The 24,175-nt window shown below is 43.6% G+C and overlaps 1 protein-coding gene and 1 long non-coding RNA gene across 2 annotated transcripts in view; both read right to left on the bottom strand.

The window, feature by feature from the left end:
* LOC112073558 (zinc finger protein 721-like) overlaps positions 1–24,133 on the bottom strand; it is a gene marked incomplete at its 5' end in the record, with an annotated part of 57,540 nt that extends 33,407 nt beyond the window's left edge. The window contains 10 exons of the mRNA XM_024140828.2: positions 3,931–4,401; positions 12,933–13,031; positions 15,323–15,503; positions 15,792–15,953; positions 16,274–16,571; positions 16,892–17,190; positions 17,406–17,507; positions 17,554–17,635; positions 17,872–18,623; positions 22,913–24,133. Coding sequence (XP_023996596.2) covers positions 3,931–4,401; positions 12,933–13,031; positions 15,323–15,503; positions 15,792–15,953; positions 16,274–16,571; positions 16,892–17,190; positions 17,406–17,507; positions 17,554–17,635; positions 17,872–18,623; positions 22,913–24,133 — 3,667 coding nt within the window. The remainder of the gene's footprint in view (positions 1–3,930; positions 4,402–12,932; positions 13,032–15,322; positions 15,504–15,791; positions 15,954–16,273; positions 16,572–16,891; positions 17,191–17,405; positions 17,508–17,553; positions 17,636–17,871; positions 18,624–22,912) is intronic.
* On the bottom strand, positions 20,806–22,056 carry LOC139025136 (uncharacterized). Its single transcript, XR_011476585.1, has 2 exons — positions 21,068–22,056; positions 20,806–21,037 (listed from the first exon to the last, which is right to left on the bottom strand). It is a non-coding gene; the product is annotated as an uncharacterized lncRNA (long non-coding RNA).
* Positions 24,134–24,175: the final 42 nt, after the last annotated feature.

The following is a 24,175-nucleotide window of genomic DNA, read 5'->3' as shown; positions in this document are numbered from 1 at the left end:
TGAGATCCCAAGTTAGAGGGATCCCTTGTGCACCATTTACCCAGGTCGTCAGGAGCGGTCACCAAGTGAAGGATAACATCCCCATCGCCAAATGTGGTGGTTAATTTCTTGAGCAGACAAACTTATCACACAAGTCACAGTTAATCTTAAACTAAATCTTTATTCACTTATTAATAAGGGAGCAGGTCAATACAACACACACATATAAAGTGAATCAATTGAGTGTTCTATGATAATGATGGCTGGTCGACAAATCACCCCCAGATGATTCGTTGAGAGCCACGAGACAAAAGTACAAATGTCTTTTATAGCCAAGATGCACCCCTTTCAACCTACATGACGAACAACAGATGTATAGAACGGGTCACAAGGTTAAGATTTGTATGAAAGATACTTATAATTCTCAGCAGACAGTATCTGCTGTAAAAACAGTACTCTTTGTGTAGAGACCAGGGTCTGGCCCTGGGGTCATCTCTCCCTGGTACCATATAGAACAGAAACATTAACTCATGCTCTGGAATGTGGTCTCTTTAGGTTTTAACTTCTTGTGAATAGGGGGGCGCTGTTTTCACTTTGGAAAAAATCGTGCCCAAATTAAACGGCCTCGTACTCTGTTTCTAATCATACAATAGGATATTATTATGACTATTGGATAGAAAACACTCTGAAGTTTCTAAAACTGTTTGAATTATATCTGTGAGTAAAACAGAACTCATTTGGCAGGCAAACTTCCATATAGGAAGTGAAAAATCTGAAAACGAGCTCTGTGTCAGGGCCTGCCTATTCAACTGGCTTTTTATATCGACCTGTATGCCCTTCATACGCCTTCCACTAGATGTCAACAGGCAGTGGAAGGTTGAATGGGGTCTAGCTTGATCTGAGGCCGAAAGAGCTTTTGGAGTGGCAGGTCTGCCCTTTGTCAGTTTTCCACGGCGCGCGAGGGAGCTCCAATTGTCTTCTGAAAAGCGTTTGGTATACACGGCGAATTGCTCGGCGCTGATTTATTTGATACATATTGAGAAAAACATCATAAAGTAGGATTTTTCAACCGAGTTTGACCGGTTTATTCGAAGTTTATTGGGAATTTTGGAATTTTTCTGTTCATGCGCTAAGAGATGATGGGCATGGTCGCGCCACATTGCTAGCCAAAGTTGCTAATTCGACGAGAAGATGGACATTCTAAAACCAAACAACGATATTTCTGGACCTAGGACTCCTTGCACAACATTCTGATGGAAGAACAGCAAAAGTAAGACAACATTTATGATGTTATTTCGTATTTCTGTGTAATATGTTGACTGCAACACGGCGGAGAATACGTGAGCGCTGTCTCTCACAATAACGCATGCTGTATGTACTGTAAAGTACCTGCCCTATCCAGAATAGCCTCCTCTCTCACTGACAGTTGGGGCTGCTATCCTTTTCACCCTCCTCATGGCTGTTATAGCTACCTACAAATTCATTTGAGTTTTTTTTACAGTGATAAATACATCAAGATAACTAGCTAATATGAAGTTAGGTAGCTGGTGATATTTAATTCACTTAGCTAGCTATCTATACAATGTGAAGTTGGCTACATAGCTAGCTAGCCAACTAGCTAGCTCATTTAGCAGCTCATTTGAGTTAGCCTACACTGTAGCTAGTTAGCTAATATATCATTGTTTAAAAAAAAAAAAATCAAAGTCTATTTGTTTACTTACTTGAAAGTTCTCCCAGCCATGTGGACAATTGGAAACAGGGCAGCAAAGTTTGTCACCAGAGCGTTTTCGAGGATATTACTATTGAACTATGTACCCATTAAATAACCAGACCTTCATACAAACTGCTCTGCTGAATTCTTGACTGAGTCACAATGGGCGGCCTAAGCGGCATCTAGTCCATCTGCTGACGGACGCAGTTGTGTAAAATGTATATTTTATTTTCAGACAACAAGTTAAAGTGGAGGAAGCATGAGTTTTTACTCACCAGTGTAACAACACAGTGTGTTAAAACTTAGTAACTTAGTTGTAGCACAATTTGGTTACCTATAAGTACAACATTTCTGTTTGTTAATTTAATTTTGTAAATTTAATTTTTTATGTTTCTTTACTCAAGTATGAAATTGGGTACTTTTCCATCACTTATTTATATAACGACACCTTGCGTCAAGCAGCCATTCCTCTGGGTAACCCTGCTGTCTGAACGCTCATCCAGTCGGCTGTTTGTCATAGTCACTATGTGTACTACAAATCTATGTATGCAACTTTATTGGCTGATGGGGAGGCTCTTTTTTAGGGGTGTATGGGTGGAAGCTGTCTCGTCGTGTAACAGGAGTCATGTCCGTCGGCTTCCTGTATAGGTCTGTGCTAAAGCCACTCTTCTCCCTCTAAATCAAATGCCCAGATAACTTGTTTCATGGTGCATCAAAGGTGAGAGGTGAATTTCAGATGTTCACTGCTTGTATTGATGGAGTGGAATCGATGAAGTTCCTCTGCTGTGCCGTGGAAATGAAGGAACACGTCATCAATGAAGCCTTTTTCAAAGCCTGATGAGTGCTAGAATGGATTGTTAGGGCTGACAATCACGTTCTTCTCTAACAACCCCACATACAGATTGGCTAATTGATGCTATTTTTTAAACTACAATGACCATATTGCACTGCCAACGCAAATTGTGAGTCTATTGTCTTGTCTGTTTATTTTACACCTGCTATGTAAGAGACAGAAGAATGCACGATGGTCAATGCTATCCGGGATCCTTGGGACATCCCTACCCTAAACCCTAACCCCTACCGTTACCATTTTAAATGTCAACTTCAATGGGCTAGGGACGTCCCAAGGATGTATCTCTACCTGAAAATACATGATCTAAGTGATTAATCGTTTGTATTCAGCAGTCAGAAAGCCTTATTTACTTTAATGAACTACTAAAATTGTGATTTTGTCAGACAGCAGCTCTACACTTTATTGACTGACTGATCCATTCATCCTTCCATCCCTCCTCAGCCTTCCTCTCCTCTGAAGACCCAGTGAGGGTGGAGCTCAGTCAGAGAGCTGTTGAGGGACTGGTTAGGAAGAACACTTCTACAGCCAGAGAGGTGAGAGGTCACACGTGGTTTAGATGGTAAATATTTATGTCCCCTTAGCGTTTCATCACGTCAGCAAAAGGGAATATGTTCCATCATCTATGTTAATTTACATTAGTGCAAATTGTCCACTGATATTGGTGTAATTTCTCACCCCTTTTGGCTGTATAAAAGTTAATTTCCCCTCAGGCACACACATTTGTTCTTTGTTATTACCCGGCCACTGCCTGTTCAGCCCGCTATCATCCAGAAGTCGAGGTCAGGACAGGTGCATCAAAGCTGAGACCAAGAGACGGAATCTGTTTTTCAATCTCAAGGCCATCAGATTGTTAAATAGCCACCACTAACACAGATAGGCTGCTGCCTACATACACAGACTTGAAATCATTGGCCACTTTAAGGAATGGAACACTAGTCACTTTAATAATGTTTACATATCTGGCATTACTCATCTCATATGTATATACTGTATTCTATCCTATTCTACTGTATCTTAGTCCATGTATTACTCATCTCATATGTATATACTGTATTCTATCCTATTCTACTGTATCTTAGTCTATGCCGCTCTGACATCACTCGTCCAAATATTTATATATTCTTAATTCCATTCCTTTAGATTGTGTGTATTATTAGATATTACTTGTTAGATATTACTGAACTGTTGGAGCTAGAAACACAAGCATTTTGCTACACCCACAATAACATATGCTAAACAAGTGTATGTGACAAATAAAATGTGATTTGATGTATATAGGTCTGGTGTTGGAGATCATTCCCCACACTCTGTGGATCTCCTGCATGTATTTTCTGATGTTTAATCAGACCACTTGAATGAGAGTATCTCCTGTCACATTGCTCTCAGCTATATGACTGCTCTCKTGTGTGTGTTCTCTGGTGTGATACCAGGTTGCTTGACTGAGTAAAACTCTTCCCACACTGATTACAGCTATAAGGCTTCTCTCCTGTGTGTGTTCTCTGGTGTCTATCCAGGCTGTTTGACTGAGAAAAACTCCTCCCACATTGCTTACAGCTATATGGCTGCTCTCCTGTGTGTGTTCTCTGGTGTGATACCAGGTTGTTTGACTTAGTAAAACTCTTGCCACACTGATCACAACTATAAGYTTTCTCTCCTGTGTGTACTCGCTGGTGTATTTTAAGTTTTGATGAAGATTTGCAATGTTTCCCGCAGTCAGAGCAGCAGAWAGATTTCTTCCCTGTGGGTTTCTGCTGGTGTTTCTTGAGGAGTTCTGATCTGGAGAGACTCTTCTCTGCCTCGTCAGCATCATGATGTTGTTGAGACTCCCCAGAGGATCCACAATAGTCCGGTCTCTCTCCTGTGTGAATGACAACGTCAGACAGACGGTTAAAGGCCCACAACAGCAGAAATCCACTGTTTATTTGAGGTAAAAGGRMATGCCCAGAGGGTACRCATGAAGTTGTACAACAATTGACATCTGTTGAATTATTTGACAATTGTCTTAAGACAGTCAATTGAGCAACAATAATCATATTTTGTCTTGTTTTCACATTAGTAGTAACATGGATGATTGTAGACTAGAAATAAGTTAAAGTTGTTGAAACTCTAAGCAGTGTGCCAGATGACTTTTGGTCTCCAATATAGTCCTCTTTCTGTGTTTGTTAAAATTGTGGCACAAGGGCAATTTGGTTGTAGAAACTCCTCCATGCTAATGAGGAAACCCCCTCTAGCACCAGGGTCAGCGCACTCTCAAGTGTTGTTTTTTGCCATTATTGTTAGCCTGCCACACACACACTATACTATACACACTAAACATAAGTTTGTCACAACCCGGCTGGTGGAAATTGACAGAAGACCAGGGCACAAATAATAATATAAATAAATTATTTTGCTCTTTATTTAACCATCTTACAAATAAAACCTTCTTTGTTCTTTGAAAATTGTGAATAACTCACCACAGGTTAATGAGAAGGGTGTGCTTGGAAGGATGCACATAACTCTGCAATGTTGGGTTGTATTGGAGAGTCTCAGTCTTAAATCATTTTCCACACACAGTCTGTGCCTGTATTTAGTTTCARGCTAGTGAGGGCCGAGAATCCACTCTCACATAGGTACGTAGTTGCAAAGGGCATCAGTGTCTTAACAGTGCGATTTGCCAAGGCAGGATACTCTGAGCGCAGCCCAATCCTTCTGATTAAATAACATTTTCACAGAACCGCTTGTTGCAATTTCGATGAGGTTCTCTTGTTAAGATATCGGTAAGTGGACTGGAGGCAGGGCATGAAAGGGATAACGAATCCAGTTGTTTGTGTCATCCGTTTCGGGAAAGGTCCTGCGTAATTGCGCACCCAACTCAGGTGCTTCGCTATATCACATTTGACATAGTCAGTAAGCTTGAGTTCATTTGCACACAAGAAATCATACAATGATGGAAAGACCTGTGTGTTGTCCTTGGTAATGCAGACAGAGAACAGCTCCTACTTTCTTAAATCATAGCCTTAATTTTGTCCCGCACATTGAATATAGTTGCGGAGAGTCCCTGTAATCCTAGACTCAGATCCTTCAGGCGAGAAAAAACATCACCCAGATAGGCCAGTCGTGTGAGAAACTCGTCATCATGCAAGCGGTCAGACAAGTGAAAATTATGGTCAGTAAAGAAAATGTTAAGCTCGTCTATCAATTTAAAAAGAAAAGTGTCAATACTTTGCCCCTTGATAACCATCGCACACCTGTATGTTGTAAAAGCGTTACATGGTTGCTGCCCATATCATTGCATAGTGCAGAAAATACACGAGAGTTCAGGGGCCTTGCTTTAACAAAGTTAACCATTTTCACTGTAGTGTCCAAAACGTTTTCCAAACTGTCAGGCAATCCCTTGGCAGCAAGAGCCTGTCGGTAGATGCTGCAGTGTACCCAAGTGGCGTCGGGAGCAACTGCTTGCACGCACTCTACTATGTCTCCCTGCGCCATCAGTACAGATACCAACATGAGCAGCAGCTACGTTTGGCTACATATATTAGTGGAATTCCCACGAGAGAGTAACGGTTAATGTGATTGGAAGTTAATTATTTGACTAAGCTACCTGTATTTGACATTGTGTTGCGATTTCGCTGAACACTAGATGGTTTAATTGTATTTTTGGCAATGAAACGAGGCTACTCATGTGAGAAAAAAACCTCACCCAAATGTATAGCCCCGTTGGAAAATATAAATTGACTGTTTGAAAATGTGAAGAAAATGTATTATTTGTACATTTTTAAAAATGTGAATCACATTATTACTTGGTGTACCCCTGTCGGCATACTCCAGTTTGAGAATACCTGCCATAGACCTACTGTAGGACCCATAACTTCACCTAACAACAACATAGACCTACTGTAGGACCCATAACGTCACCTAACAACAACATAGACCTACTGTAGGACCATAACTTCACTAACAACAACATAGACTACTGTAGGACCCATAACTTCACCTAACAAAAACAACAACAACATAGACCTACTGTAGACCCATAACTCACCTAACAACATAGACCTACTGTAGGACCCATAACTTCACCTAACAACAACATAGACCTACTGTAGGACTCATAACTTCACGTAACAACAACATAGACCTACTGTAGGACCGATAACTTCACCTAACAACATAGACCTACTGTAGGACCCATAACTTCACCTAACAATAACATAGACTTACTGTAGGACCCATAACTTCACCTAACATAGACCTACTGTAGGACCCATACTGTAGGACCCATAACTTCACCTAACAACAACATAGACCTACTGTAGGACCCATAACTTCACCTAACAACAACATAGACCTACTGTAGGACCCATAACTTCACCTAACAACAACATAGACCTAGGACTATAAATAATGTAATATTTCAGGTGAAACATGGAAACTAAAATGTCTTTGTCATGGCATTTCATAACCTGATCACCAGATCATTTTGTGAATAATCCCACTATGCTACTCTGTAATGTGTTGTCATTCTAAATGTCCTGAATAAAGGAAAATAGCTCTGTGTGTTGTACAATAGCCTATCAATCAAGGAACAGTTCTCTACACATTATGAGGTAAATATCTCTGTGTCCAAACAGACTTACGAGACCCTACTGTAAAACAACCAGACAATAACACATTATAAACATCAATTTGTTAGGGATGTTGGATCCAACGTGGAGAACGGCATAACTGTCTTTACCGGTGTAATGACRGAAGAAGCACTGTGGTTGTTGTTGCATCTAGTGATGTTTGTCATTTGACTGGCATGCAGAAAATAATTTCCTGGATCAGCTGATGATAGTTGAACATGTGACTAACTAAAGAGCTACAGTATTAAGTATTATGTGTAATTACTGAAGAACCGCATTAATGACCGTATTAATTTGGGTGTTGTGAATCAACTTAAGGTGACTCTCGGTCAGAACCATTGGATTTAGCCATTTCTGTGCCCATGAAAACTGTTTTCCCAGCGTAACATAAGGAGACACTAAATGTTACGTAGTTTGAGTGCATTTCAGAATACAAAAAACTGTCTGACAGCAAGATCCAGTATTTAAGTTGAAGTTCATCATATGACAAGCTTAACGTTATGACTATAACTACTGTTCCCTGAAGTAGGGAAACTAGGTACAACATACTATTAACCTTTTGTCAATATGGGGGCGCTGTTTCCACGTTGGAAAAAATCGTGCCCAAATMAAACTGCCTCGTACTCTATTCTAGATCGTACAATATGCATATTATTGTTTGAATTATATCTGTGAGTGAAACAGAACTCATTTGGCAGCAAACTTCCAGACAGGAAGTGAAAAATCTGAAAACGATGCTCTGTTCCAGTGCCTGCCTATTGAATTGCTTTATATTTATGGATTTGCATGCACTGCATACGCCTTCCACTAGATGTCAACAGGGAGTGGAAGGTGGAATGGGGTGTCTAGCTTGATCTGAGGTCGAACAAGAGCTCTTGGAATGACGTGTCCACAATTTCCTTTCTCTACCTAGGCGCGGGAAGGACCTTCCTATTGTCCTCTGATAAGCGTTCGGTATACACGGCTAATATCTCCGGATTTGTTTTTATTTGATACATATTAGAAAAACATCATAAAGTAGTTTTTTTCAACCGAGTTTCATCAGTTTATTTAACGTTTAATGGGTCTTTTGGAGTTTTCCGTTCTATGCGTCGAGAGGAGATGGACCTGTTCGCGCCACATGGCTAGGTAAGGTTGCTAATTCGACAGGAGAGAAGGACATTCTAAAACCAAACAACGATTTATTCTGGACCTAGGACTCCTTGTACAAGATTCTGATGGAAGCTCAGCAAAAGTAAGAACAATTTATGATGTTATTTCGTATTTCTGTGGAAAATGTTTAGTCCTATTATCTGCACTTTTTGCGGGTGCTGTCTCGCTATAACGTAAGCTTTTTGTTATGGTAAAGTTATTTTTAAAAATCTAACACGGCGGTTGCATTAAGAACTAGTGTATCTTTCATTTGCTAATCCCAACATGTATTTTTTAGTAAAGTTTATATAGTCTTTGGTCAGATTAGGTGAGTGTCCTAAATATTCTCCAGACAATTTGTGAATCGATGCTACATATTCACAATGTATAACCACGGTTTGCAGCTCTAAATATGCACATTTTCGAACAAAACATAAGTGTATTGTATAACCTGATGTTATAAAGACTGTAATCTGAATGAAGTTGGTCAAGGTTAGTGATTAATTTTATATATTTTGCTGGTTTTTGCGATCACTTACCTTTTCTGCTAATAAATGCATTTGTGTGTTTGGCTATTGTGGTAAGCTAATATAATGCTATATTGTGTTTTCGCTGTAAAATACACATCTTGTGAATCCAGCCATCATTTCTGATTTTTAAATGTTTTACAGGGAAGAAACAAGTATGTATTTCTATAGCTAAACCACCATAGCAAAGAACCACAACTTTTTTTTCCACCATTTTTTTCCTGCATAGGTAGCTATCACAAATTCGACCAAATAAAGATATAAATATCCACTAACAAGAACAACTTCACATCAGATGACAGTCTGATAACATATTATTTTATTGTATAGCATATGTTTTGTTCGAAAAATGTGCATATTTCAGGTATAATCATAGTTTTACATGCAGGCCCCATCACAACTCCACCAAAGCAACTAGTATAACTACAGAGAGCAACGTGAAATTATCACTAATACTCATCATACTTTATGAAAAATACACAGCTACAGCAAATGAAAGACAAAGATCTTGTGAATCCAGCCAATATTTCCGATTATTTAGTGTTTTACAGCGAAACACAATTTAGCATTATATTAGCTTACTACAATAGCCTACCACAACAGCAGCATTGATTCAAGCCACAATAGCGATAACGAATAAAGCACATAATATATTTATTTTTTCACTAACCTTCTCAAACTTCTTCAGATGACAGTCCTATAACATCATATTACACAATACATATATTGTTTGTTTTGAAAGTGTGCATATTTGACGGCAACAAATCGTGGTTATACAATGAGAATAGTAGCCAAGCTGCAACAAAATGGCGGGAGAAATCTTGGGAGAGGCACCTAATCTAATCAATAACTAATCATAAACTTGACTAAAAAATACAGGTTGACAGCAAATGAAAGATACATTAGTTTCTTAATGCAACGCTGTGTTAGATTTTTAAAATTAACGTTACTACGACATACAGCGTGCGCTAAAGCGAGACCGCACCTAATTCATGCGCGAATAATAGTTTTACATTTTTCAAAGAACAACAATTAAACTATCATAAATAGTTCTTCTTTTGATGAGCTCCATCAGAATCTTGGGCAAGTGGTCCTTTGTCCAGAATCGATCGTTTGCTCGGATTGTAGATTGCCGTCTTCAACTTAGGAATTAGCAGCAAACATTAGCCATGTGGCGAAGACGTGTCCAACTCACCATAACAGCATAACAAGAAATATCAGAAAAATCGGCAATATACTGATATAAACTGATATAACTCGGTTTAAAAAAATAAACATACATTATGATGTCTTTAACAACTATTATCGAATAAAATCAGAGCCGGATATATCTAAGGCCTATAACGAGACTTTCAGAATGCCATCCTGAGGGTCCTCCCTCTGCGCCATGACGAACGTTGAAAAAGAGCGCACCTCCGGTTCCATGAGCCTTTATATGGCCTCAGATCTCGCTAGCAACACAATTCCAATTCTCACGTGCTACTGACATCTAGGGGAAATCGCATGCAGTGCATGTCGACTCATAGATCACATTGCAAATTTAATAAACTGACCCTGGAACAGAGCATCGATTTCAGATTTCTACCTTCCTGACAGGAAGTTAGCTGGCAACTTGAGTTCTGTTTTACTCACAGATTAAATTCAAACGGTTTTTAGAAACTAGAGAGTGTTTTCTATCCAATAGTTACATAATATATGCATATTGTACGAGCAAGAAATTTGAGTACGAGGCAGTTTAATTTGGGAACACATTTTTACAAAGTCGAAATGCCCCCCCTATTGACAAGAAGTTAATGACTAATTTATCTCTATTTGGTCGGTTTTGTGAAAGCTACTCTATGCGGTAGAAAATGGTGAAAGATATGTGGTTGAGTTTTTGCTATTGTGGTTAGCTAATAGAAATACATAGTGTTTTCGCTGTAAAACATTTTAAAAATCGGAAATGATGGCTGATTCACAAGATGTTTATCTTTCATTTGCTTTATTGGACTTGTGATTTCATGAAATTATATTATATGATATCCCTGTCGCGTTAGCTAGGCTAGGCTATGCTAGTCAGCTTTTTTGATGAGGAGATCCCGGATCCGCGGTTGGTGACTCGTTAGAGTTTAAATCCACACGTTATGACTATATACTACTGTTCCTGAAGGAAGGGAACTAGGTAACAACATACTACTAAATCCACACCGCTCGCTGGAAGCCCCGCCTTCACAAGGTGATGAGCGTGGAGACTCGGATTTATTCCTTAAATTTAATACCGCACTTCACCGACCCAGGAAGTAAGCGGGCCAAACAGGTGTTGTAACTCGTTCATAACTGTCACGCAGATCGGTAGAAATGGTCAGATAAATTGGCYCTCTAAATGGAAATGGAAAAAGTTTGCAGAGTTTACCGGAAACTTCATGAGCATAACGTCAGAATTTACGAAGGCCAGCAGCAGGTCGGTTGGTTATTTTCTTCTGGTTATATTGATCTCTGGCTTCCTCAAGTCATTTGTGTTAATTATTTAATCAAACGCTTGAAGCATCAGTTCAGTTCAAGTTCCGCACAAACAGTTGATTTGATTAAACACATACAGTTGATTTGATTAAACACATACAGTTGATTTGATTAAACACATACAGTTGATTTGATTCAACACATACAGTTGATTTGATTAAACACATGGGGTGTGTCTATATGGAYAAATACACATCATAACATTTCAACTAATCAATTGGTAGAAAGAAAATACAATATTTCTTTGTTACCTGGGACACCCCTAGAACATACAACATACATGCATTCAGACCCCTTCCCTTTTTACACATTTTGTTACGTTACAGCCTTACTCTAAAATGGATTACATTTTTTTTTAAATTATCAATCTTCAGATAATACCTCAAAATGACATCACAATACCCCATAAAAGTGAGAAAAAAGTTTAGAAACGCTTGCATACCAGTGGTTGTAACTCTGTAGGTCATGCCAGTAGGTTACAGTAGGTTGTAACTCTGTAGGTCATGCCAGTAGGTTACAGTAGGTTGTATCTCTCTAGGTCAAGCCAGTACGCTACAGTAGGTTGTATCTCTTTAGGTCATGCCAGTAGGTTACAGTAGGTTGTATCTCTCTAGGTCATGCCAGTACGCTACAGTAGGTTGTATCTCTTTAGGTCATGCCAGTACCCTACAGTAGGTTTTATCTCTTTAGGTCATGCCAGTAGGCTACAGTAGGTTGTATCTCTCTAGGTCATGCCAGTAGGCTACAGTAGGTTGTATCTCTCTAGGTCATGCCAGTAGGCTACAGTAGGTTGTATCCAAGTGGAAACAATGATCAACCCAATGTGGAAAGTGTCGAATTTGGTCAACAACAAAATGAATGGCTTATTTGCTACGTGAGGTTTACTTGATCCAACAGAAGTTTCGGAATGATTAAGTTATGTGGACACGTGACATACCGACAACTTTGATAAAAACACTATAGTTGTTTCCAGATCGCTATGCATATTCATGCTAGTAGCTTAGCATCTCTCTCCATTGAATACAGGCGGTGTATATTCATGCTAGTAGCTTAGCATCTCTCTCCATTGAATACAGGCGGTACATATTCATGCTAGTAGATTAGCATCTCTCTCCATTGAATACAGGCGGTGCAAAATCATGCTAGTAGCTTAGCATCTCTCTCCATTGAATACAGGCGGTTGACGTCAACAACCCTCATAGAATATAAACAATAGATTACAAAAATAAGATGTATCCACCAATCCAAAGAAAGAGTAGGCGGGAGCTAGACAACCCACAGTTCCGCTTTGTGGACAACAACTCCCCTTGTTAGGGCGGAGAGACATCTTGTCAGTATATCCATAATCTTTGGTATAGCCAACCCAACTCTCACATGGCACTATTGGGGGGGAACAGTGTGTAGTAAATCATCACTACATGAAAATCACTACATGCCGTGCACCCCAGTCTGCGGTCAGCAGATAGACCCTTCTCAAACATATATGTTAAACAGGAGGTAGCTTGCTCTCTACGTCGTCTGATTCTAAACATATCAGTCATCATCCTAGGGCCCTCCGTTGAAGAGGTATTGACGAGCCAACTCCGAATATCCAAAGTTAAAAACAAATTTAAGGCGGTACTTACTGGTGTTAATCAGATCTCCTTCCTCCAATGTGACAGTAATCTCTCCTTCCATCTTCACTCCAAAAAACGACATCCTCCCTCTTCCTCTTCTTTCTACACCTATAAACAGCCTCATCCTCTACTTCTGTTTAACTGTTGACATCCTCCTCTTCCTTCTCCTCTTTCACAACAATGTTCAAGCCCCAGAGCTTCTTTCTCCGTCCAGCAGTATTCCTCTTCTTTTACTGGAGGGGAGAAGTTTAGGAGCTCATGTTCGGGATGTTAGCTAGCTAGCTATCATTAGCGACTAGGCTAGTGCTAACTTAACCAGCCAGAATATAACTGACTAATACAAAATAACGTAATATTAAATTAAATAGGTGAACAAGTAGATACGACAGACGTGTGTCTAAAACTACAGTAGTCTAATAATAGGGACCGAAATGCGTATAAATAGCTTGAATCATTCGGCTATTTGCGCTAGCAAGCTACCGCAAGGTGGTTGACGAGCTGGTTATGAAGAACCGTCCACTAGATTATACTGTAATGACCCGGCTGGGTCATAACTGGAAAAGAGACGGACTCTAGGTGTGCAGGTCAGAACACAGGGTTTATTCCTAAACTGGGCTATTGTTCCGGCCACAGCCCACGCCCTAAATGCCGAACGTCACACAATGTTACCCTGTCGAGTTAAGGTCACTCTCATAGGAACAGATCAAGGCCCCGAACAGAACGAAAGAAAGAAAGAAAGTGAGACAGTAATCCCTATTTTATGCATTTCCAAATCCCGCGGGATTACCCATCATAGGGGGCAACCTTTCCATCTGTCCTGACATATTTAACCCCTGCTAGTAGCCATGAGAACCATAACACACCCACAAACACAGACACAATTACCGGGTCGGTTACATAGCCCCCCCCTTTCTAAACCCTAGCCCTAGGGTTACACAACAAAATCCTTAAAACGACCCGGAGTCGCATCAGTCTCTTGGGCCTCCCCGTGACTCTCAGCGGTGAACCCCCAGAACACTCCTTCTGCCCCCAATGTCAGTTCCAGCGCCCTCCGAAGAAGCAGCCCCCTCCCCAGACTCAGGTTGCGCTAGAGTCTCCTCGTAGACTGTTCCCTGGGCTCACATCAGAGGCCCTCACTCCCATTCCCTACCGTTTTCCTCCCTCTGTAGTGCCAATCGATCCCGGTGGACCACCACCTCCTGCTCCGTGGGGACCTCCCACCCGGTACGTCACCTCCCCCACTCTCTCTATCACCAGACACGGCCCCACCCATCACTGTCCAGCTTTGGGCACCGCCCCTTCTGCGCGTGGGGTTGTGAAGCCACACACATTCTACCGCTCCAAGTGCCTCCCCTAGCGCTGGCAGTCGTATGTGGCGCTTTTGGCGCACCCCTGCGTTCTCGAGTTGCTCTCCGCGAAGGTGTGGGCGCTTCTAACCTGTTCTGCAGACGACACACATAGTTCGGGCCAGAGCAAAACCCCGTCGTCATTATCAGGATGGTGCCAACGTCAGTTCGGCTGGGGTGCGGCAACTCACGACCTAACATTAGTGGTGCTGGGGAGCACGCAGTTCGATTTTTGAACAGCCGACCTACACGCCATAAGAATAAACGGTAAGTGGGTGTCCCAATCTCTCTGGTGTTTTTGAGGTAACGATGGCCAGCTGCTGTGCTAATGTTCTGTTAAATCTTTCCACCATAGCCCATCACTCTGGGGGTTGAAGCGGAGTTAGTGCGCGTCTTCTCCGCGCCTAACCGTCTACACAAAACTCTGAGAACACCCGTGACTCGAAGTTTCTCCCCGGTCGCTGTGAATAGACTGTGCACCCCAAAACCGACTGATTATTCCCCCCACCAACGCATCAAGCTACTGTCTCCGGCCTCCTGTCTGGAGAGCGTTAAGCTCCGTCCACTTGGTGGAAGAGTCCATAGCGGTTAGAATCCACCTGTTACCGCTGTCATGTGTTGGAAACGGCCCACTATGGGTCTACCCCCAGTCTCTCCATGGGCTCCCCTATTGGGAATTGTTGTAGGAGGGCCTGTGACTGACCTGGAGTCCTTTTTTAGCAGCACACTCGTCGCACTGCCTACAAAAGTCCTCAACATCCCCTCCTGTGCCTGGCCCAATAGAAGCCTTTACGCACGCGCTTTAACGTTTTGGAGACCCCAAAATGCCCTGCGCCTACTTCCCCCATGGAAGCTGCTGTAACACGCTCCCCTGCAGCCTTTTGGGCGACCACTACCTGCCACGTAATTTCTCCAGTCGCTGGCTTTTCCACCCCCTCTGGAGCACTCCCTCAGCCACTCTAAGGACTGTGAATTTTAGCCCACAGTCCTTTGGTGACTGGTGATAGAGGGCTACTTCCCCCCACGGACGGTCGTCTTCTCTCTTCCACCCACCGCCAGCACAGGACGCAGCTCTGCGTCCTCCTCCTGGCGACGCCTCCCACTCCCCCAACGTCCACAGCCTCAAGCTCCAGCGCACTCGCACACTCAGCTGACTCACCGTGGCGGTGACTCCCTCCTCCCTGCACAGTTCTCTCTCTCGCTCCACCCGTTGGCGCCAGTACCCACAGCCATCCTCAGCACGACGGGCGGCGGACAAGGCTCAGATTGCTGTGGCGAAGGCCGGGCTCTGTGCCACGTGAAGTCGTTAGTTGCAGCTCCTCCAGCCAGCGGGCAATCTGACCCTCTGGCTCCTTGAAGGAGGAAACACTGCAGGGCGGAGTGATCCGTCCGGACCACAAACGGCAGGCCCCCAGGTAGTACTTAAAAATGCGTATGCTGCTCACGACAGCCAAAAGCTCTCTCCTTGTCACGCAGTAGCGTTTTTCAGCCTTATCAAAATTCTGCTGTAATAAGCTACTACGTGTTCCCCATCAGGCCACGCTGAGCCAGCACAGCCCCCAAACCTCATTGCTTGCGTGGTGTCCAGGATGAACGGACGGTTCGGGTCTGGTGAGGCCAGGACAGGGGCCTCCATCAGGGCACATTTGAGGGCCTCAAACGCCCGCTGGTGCTCTTCGGTCCACTGAAAAACAGTGTCCTCCTTGAGAAGGTGGTTCAAAGGAGCCGCTACCCCGCAAACCCCTTCACAAACCTACGATAGTAGGATGCCAGCCCCAGGAAGCTCTTAACCTCTTTTTTTCCCCCCTGGAACTGGCCACCCCTCACAGCCTCTACTTTGTCTGGCATCGTGCTGATGCCCTCACCACCCACTGATGCCCCAGGAACGCCACCTCCCTTTGCATGAAATGGCACTTCCGCGATGTAATTTTAGCCCCGCCCCCGAGATCCTCTCCAACACTCGCCTAATTGCCCCCAGTGCCCCCTCAAACGAGTGCCGTGCACCAATATGTCGTCTAGGTACACAAACACACTCTCTCTCGGAACCCCCGCCAGCACTCTGTCCATGAGCCTCTCAAAGGTGGCAGGAGCATTACAGAGCCGAAGCACAGCACCTTGAACTGCCAATGCCCCTATCCGTGGAGAAGGCCGTTTTTCACGTGCCCCTGGCGAGAGGGGCACCTGCCAGTAGCCACTGCGCAGATCAAGGAGGAGGAACCACGAGGACCCTCTCACGTGGTCTAGCGACTCATCAATCCTCGGTAGGGGATAAGAGTCTTTAGTGGTGACAGAATTTAGGCCCCTGTAGTCAACACAAAACCTAAGTTTACCCCCTTTCTTAGGCACCATGACGACCGGCGCGGACCATGGGCTATCTTGATGCTCAATGAAATCCCCGCAACATGTCAACAATAGCTGTGTCTGCTGCTTCCCTCCTGGCAAGGGAATACGACGGGGCCGATATTTAATGGGTCGGGCGTCCCCAGTGTCTATTTCGTGCTGAACTAGGTGCGTTTGTCCTACCTCATCTTCCCCCAAGCGAAGCTATCTTTAAAGTCAACAGCAGCTGCTTTAACTGTCTCTGTTGTCCCTCATCCAGACCCTGACAGTCTTCAGCCACACAGCCTCACGGCGTCGATAGCTTCCTCTCCCCCCGTCGGGCCTGATGGGGTGAAGGAGCCAGTGTGTTTTGGGCTACTGGGCTGCCTGTGCTTGCACCATGATGGGAGTGAAGAGCCGTCGCCCGCGGAGACAGCTGCTGGGATGGCACAACGACCAAGGGAGCAGCCGGGATGACCGGTGGAGTTTCTGCAAGCTTGGAGGAAGACGGAGGGACAGCCCTGCCCCCTGCTGGCCCTCCGAAGGACATTCCCACTGTGGGCCCCCCCGACAGCCTCAAAGTGCCCCCACGCTAAGTCCAACTGAGCCCCACAGTTTCACAAAAGTCCATTCCCAGTATACAGGGGTCCTGCACCGCTGCTACCACACCGGACACCCCACAGTTCTCCCCCCCACAGTCACAGATAGCTGACACTTCCCTAACATGGGGGCTAGCTCCCCCGTGACAGTCCGTAGCTGGACAAGGGTCGGCTCCACCCGCACCCCAACAGGTAGTATGTCTGTCTCACCAGGTTACTGTAGAGCCCGTGTCGACCAGGGCCAAACATTCCACCCCCTCTACCTTGACGATGACATTGCAGAAGTCCCCAACGGTGGTACGTCCCACCACAACTACCGACTAGGAAACACGGCGGCAGCTACACCCTGGGGGAGCAGGTCCCCACCCTCTTGTTCGCTGCTGGACCTCCTTTGCTTACAATGGGGTTCGGGGCGGGGGGGTGCCCGCCCCCCAGAACGAGAACACGACTGAATGTCCACATTACGAGAATCTCACACTCCCGAAAGAATGTAGCAGCCCAACAAACACAATAGGATGAGCTGACACTGCGACGTTTGCCTGAGAGCCTACTCCAGACAAAGACAGAACAAGATCTGACTACCCCGCCCAACTCGTCAACCCTCGGTTTTGTGACCCCTGGCACCCCAGCCACCGCTGCTCTCACCTCTGGTTGGACTGGCGACTTCCACTCTCACTCCCTCACCCCAGATCAGCTCCCTCTTCCTGGCTATTCTCACTGCAGCGCCGCAGAGATGGTGGGTCCGCCATCTGAACATGCTTACCCAGTTCGGTGGAAGAGAGCGCTCTAATAAAACTGTCCCGTGCCAGCTCGTCTTGCACCCCAATCGGCATAGTTGCATAAGCCCGCCTGGTCAGGCTCAGAATACCACTTGCCAACGCCTTTAATGATTCCCCCTGAAGTCTCTTTTTGTTACTCAGTTCAATCCGCAGCATGTTGGGCTGCGCGTCGCTGCCGYAACGGCCCCCCAATGCCTCCACTAGCGCACCGTAGTCGCCCCTCTCGTCCGGGGCTAGCGTTAGCAGGCATTCCGACGCCTCCTCTGCCAGGCTCAGGGCAAGCTGTAACGCTTTCGTCTCGTCAGACCACCTCCCGGCTCTAGCCAACAACTCGAATTGAGTGAAAAAAACTTCKCATTTACCTTGTCCATTGAACTTTGGTAGTTTAGCCGCTACCGTGGCTAATGGCAATAGGTCGCTGCCATCTCTGTTTACATATGCAGGCCCAGCCATTTCCGCACCCGGTGACGTCGATATCCCCGTCGCCGTGACGTCTGCTCTCGAGCGATGTGAAGGAAAACCCGCCAGTTCTGCCATCTTGCTGACTGACAATTTAACTCCCGCCATGTGGCTCTCCAGCTTCCCTATGGCAGTCGCCGCCTGACCCTCCCGACCGGGTACCCCCGAGCCCACAACGGACACTTTGTCCGACTCTTCCTTAATTTTCCGCCTCGCCCCAYGCATCATGACCGTAGATGCGAGTCARGCTAAAGCCAACCCGGCCTATACTGAACAGCTAACTCGCCTAGTCTCTATCCCGTAGTTCGAAAGCACTTCTGACACCAATGTAATGACCCGGCTGGGTCATAACTGGAAAAGAGACGGACTCTAGGTGTGCAGGTCAGAACACAGGTTTATTCCTAAACTGGGCTATTGTTCCGGCCACAGCCCACGCCGCTAAATGCCGAACGTACACAATGTTACCCTGTCGAGTTAAGGGTCACTCTCATAGGAACAGATCAAGGCCCCGAACAGAACGAAATAAAGATGAGACAGTAATCCCTATTTATGCATTTCCAAATCCCGCGGGATTACCCATCATACCCCCCCAACCTTTCCATCTGTCCTGACATATTTAACCCCTGCTAGTAGCCATGAGAACCATAACACACCCACAAACACAGAACACAATACCGGGTCGTTACAATACGTTACGCTGGCAGCATCGCCTGAAAGACGCACATCGCCGTCTGCTGACTGGAGTGGGAAACGCAGTTGAGGAAATATCTTATTTTTAGACAAAGTTCATTTTAAATGTACTTAATAATAAATAAAAAATACTTTAGTTTACAGCGCATTCGGAAAGTATTCAGACCCCTTGGCTTTTTACACATTTTGTTACCTTAGCCTTATTCTAAAATTGATTAAATTGAAAATGTTCCTCATCAATCTACACACAATACCCCGTAATGACAAAGCGAAAGCAGCTTATAGAAATTATCGGAAATTTATTACAAATAAAAAACAGAAATACCTTAATTTACATAAGTATTCAGACCCGTTGCTATGAGACATATTACGGARATATTCAATCTCTCCCTATCCCAGTCTACTGTCCCCACATGCTTCAAGTTGTCCACCATTGTTCCTGTACCCAATATATATATAAACCCCAATCTCTCCCTATCCCAGTCTACTGTCCCCACATGCTTCAAGACGTCCACCATTGTTCCTGTACCCAATATATATTTTTATTTAACTAGGCAAGTCAGTTAAGAACAAATTCTTATTTACAATGACGGCCTACCCCAGCCAAACCCGGACGATGCTGGGCCAATTGTGCGTCCCTATGGGACTCCCAATCACTGATGTGATTCAGCCTGGATTCGAACCAGGGACGCCTCGTGACGCCTCTTGCACTGAGATGCAGTGCCTTAGACCGTAGCGCCACTCGGGAGCTGGTAAAGCAAAGGTAACTGAACTAAATGACTATCGCCCCGTAGCACTCACTTCCGTCATCATGAAGTGCTTTGAGAGACTAGTCAAGGATCATATCACCTCTACCTTACCTGATACCCTAGACCCACTTCAAATTTTCTCGCCCAACGTCAACAAAACAAAGGAGATGATCGTGGAATTCAGGAAACCGCAGAGGGAGCACCCCCCTATCCAGTGGAGAAGGTGGAAAGTTCCTCGTTGTACACATCACTGAGAAACTGAAATGGTCCACCCACACAGAAACGTGGTGAAGAAGGCGCAACAGCAACTCTTCAACCTCAGGAGGCTGAAGAAATTTGGCTAGGCACCTAAAACCCTCACAAACTTTTACAGGTGTACAATTGAGAGCATCCTGTCAGGCTGTATCTCCGCCTGGTACGGCAACTGCACTGCCCGCAACTGCACCCCCCCCCCCTCTGGTGATGCGGTCTGCCCAACACATCACCGGGGGCAAACTACCTGCCCTCCAGGACATCTACAGCACCCGATGTCACAGGAAGGCCAAAAAGATCATCAAGGACAACAACCACCTGAGCCGCTGCCTGTTCACCCCATTATCATCCAGAAGGCGAGGTCAGTACAGGTGCATCAAAGCTGGAACCGAGAGACAGAAAAACAGCTTCTATCTCAAGGCCATCAGACTGTTAAATACTGTTAAATAGCCATCACTAGCACATTAGAGGCTGCTGCCTATATACATAGACTTGGAATTACTGGCCACTTTAAAAATGGAACACTAGTCACTTTAATAATGTTGACATATTTTGCATTACTCATCTCATATGTATATACTGTATTCTATCCTATTCTACTGTATCTTAGTCTATGTATTACTCATCTCACATGTATATACTGTATTCTATTCATTAACAAATACTAAAAGGGACCAAGAGTCTGTTGATTGGTCAGTCATTGGGTTCATTTGTTGAAATCAAATCAAGCTTTATTTATACAGCACATTTCAGACATGGATGCAACACAATGGCTTCACAGGAAAAAACAAATACATTTTTAAAATATTTAGTACACAACAAACAGAAGACTAACAACTGAAAGACTAATGAGCACCCTAAGGAAATGCCATTGATTAAAATATTAATTGGATGCAATATCCATCCCAAAATTCAAGCTTTCTTTTTTTTAGGCGGGGCTCTGAAAATCACTGTGGGGGTGTCCACTGAAAATTGACTAGTAACAACAACTGGGACCTAAAAGACACCCACCATGAGAACCACTAAATCTGCCCAAGAAGAGGCAAACAAGAGAAAAACTAACACCAAACTTAAAGACAGGAAGCAAACCAAAAAGGTAGAGCAACTAAAGGTGTTGACTCTCCACATCTATCAAGACAACTGGAGCACTGGGCCAGACACTCTTAAATAGAACCTGGACCAGCTCAGGTGAAACACCTTCTCACTAATGAGATGGACAAGCCAGCACAGGTGTAACACATACTGACTAACGAGGTGACACCAATCAGTGCATCCTACTCACTAAAGAACAACCTCAAAACATAACTGGAAAAACCAAAGACTAACACCTTAAGAGAATYCTCACCACCAACAGAAAACAACTTCCATTTCACATTATAATCAACTACAATGCTTCACCTTCTACAATATAAACATGGTGTCTGTCTAACAACAATTAAAAACAACATTTATTTTTCCCAAAAAGAAACCGAAACCTCACTAGCTTCTAGAACTCTCGTCCCCTTGAAACGAGCCCAAACAAAATGAATCTCCAATACGGAAAAACGTGCAGTCAAAATAAATTGTGATCCATGGCAACGCACTGGCGCAAAACGCAAAACACAAAGCATTCTGACTGCCCACCCTTGAGACAATCAGCAACCAAGTTGTCCTTACCACAGACATGTCTGATTTCAAGAGGAAACTCCTGCAATATCCATAGTAACTTTCCACCTAACTGCAGAGCTTCTCTCCCTTATCAGGGTTCACTCGAAAGGCATGTTGTTGGATCGGGGCCCAATCCCCAATGTCATGCTCTAGTACATTTGGTTTGGCACATGTGAGAATTAACCTTAAAATTCTAAAAGCAGGGTAACAATGTCAATATAATTGTACCCCAAAAATTGTCAGTTGCTTGCATGAATAAATATCACTACTAAATGTTACATGAAATGTAAATATGAAATATTGATTGCATAGTTGCTAGGTGGATAGGCCCAATGTCAAAACACAGTTTTTAACATGTCCAAATCAATAACCAATATGCAGAAACAGTTGGGATAAATTGAAAACCAACATGTGTATATACACAAACATCTGCTACAATAATTGTATTTTTTAAAACAGCTCCTTATAAAGCACAAGCACCAGAAACGCTGTTGTTTTGACAAGTAGCAATAAATCACTGATATCGATTAGGGTGGAAATTAGGTTGTACGTGCTGTTGAAACTAACACAACTAAACCAAACACATTGAAATTAGAGATATCTTAACCTCACTGGTTAGAGGACAACCCGCAGAAGACAGTCAGCTGCAATTTGGAGTGACGCACTTAAATGTAGGGGTCGCTAAACAAAGGAACACAAAACATGACACAAAACTTATGTCATCACTCATCGAATCATGTTTGAAATCAATTGTGCGGACAGGAGGAGATGAGGTTGCACTTGTAGAAACAAGCTAGCTACATTTTGAAGTGTTGCAGTTTGATTCAAGTGGGTCACCAACGTGGTAAGTGTTAACAACAACTCTTGTGTAACACAATTAACCAATTAAACAATTACACTTTTGCTTAATTGTAAACACAATTAAGCAAAGGTTTGCCACCTTTTGACTTTAATCACATAATAATACTCCCAAATCAAGAGCCGGATTTCCCCCTGAAGGCTAATATCCAATTCAGCTGAATCAATCAGAACAGGACAAACGGTTTAGGCTTCTACATTGTGACATCATTAAAATACTCCTACTACAATGTTAAAACATTCTACATTGTGACATTAATTCATTGATATCATGAAACAACTTCATGTATGTATTTTCTGATGTTTGATCAGATAACTTTTATCAGAGTATCTCTTCCCACATTGAACACAGCTATAAGGTTTCTCTCCTGTGTGTCTCCGCTGGTGTATAGTCAGATAGCTAGATGTAGTAAAACTCTTCCCACATTGATCACAGCTAAAAGATTTCTCTCCTGTGTGTAGTTTATGGTGGGATTTCAGGGAGCTTGACTGAGTAAAACTCTTCCCACATTGATCACAGCTATAAGATTTCTCTCCTGTGTGTGTTTTCTGGTGCATCTTCAAAGTATGTGAAGTTGAAAAGCTTTTTCCACAATCTGAACAGTGGTGAAGTTTCTCTCCTGTGTGTCTCCGCTGGTGTATAGTCAGATGGCTAGATGTAATATAACTTTTCCCACACTGATCACAGCTATAAGGTTTCTCTCCTGTGTGTTTTCTCTGGTGTACTGTCAGATTGCTAGAATTAATAAATCTCTTCCCACATTGATCACAGATAAAAGGTTTCTCTCCTGTGTGTAGTTTACTGTGTGATTTCAGGGAGCTTGACTGAGTAAATCTCTTCCCACATTGAGCACAGCTATACGATTTCTCTCCTGTGTGTGTTTTCTGGTGCATCTTCAAAATCTGTGAAGTTGAGAATCTTTTTCCACAATCTGAACAGTGGAATGGTTTCTCTCCTGTGTGTACTCGCTGGTGTCTAGTCAGATGGCTAGATGTAATAAAACTCTTCCCACACTGATCACAGCTATAAGGTTTCTCTCCTGTGTGTGTTCTCTGGTGTACAGTCAGATCTCTAGATGTAATAAAACTTTTCACACATTGATTACAACTAAAATATTTATTTCCTGTGTGTTTTCTCTGGTGTACTGTCAGATTGCTAGACTTAATAAATCTCTTCCCACATTGATCACAGCTAAAAGGTTTCTCTCCTGTGTGTAGTTTTAGGTGGGATTTCAGGGCGCTTGACTGAGTAAAACTCTTCCCACATTGATCACAGCTATAAGGTTTCTCTCCTGTGTGTACTCGCTGGTGTATTTTAAGGTATGATGAATATTTGCAACGTTTCCCACAGTCAGAGCAGCAATGAGATTTCTTCCCTGTGGGTCTCTGCTGGTGTTTCTTGAGGTGTTCTGATCCGGAGAGACTCTTCTCTGCCTCCTCAGCATCATGATGTTGTTGAGGCTCCCCAGAGGATCCACGATAGTCACATCTCTCTCCTGTGTGAACCACAATGACAGATGGTTAAAAGGCCCACAACAGCAGAAATCCACTGTT

This window comes from Salvelinus sp. IW2-2015, unplaced genomic scaffold (assembly GCF_002910315.2).
Source record: "Salvelinus sp. IW2-2015 unplaced genomic scaffold, ASM291031v2 Un_scaffold2293, whole genome shotgun sequence".
Classification (NCBI taxonomy): domain Eukaryota; kingdom Metazoa; phylum Chordata; class Actinopteri; order Salmoniformes; family Salmonidae; genus Salvelinus; species Salvelinus sp. IW2-2015.
This window is presented reverse-complemented; position numbering and strand designations above follow the sequence as displayed.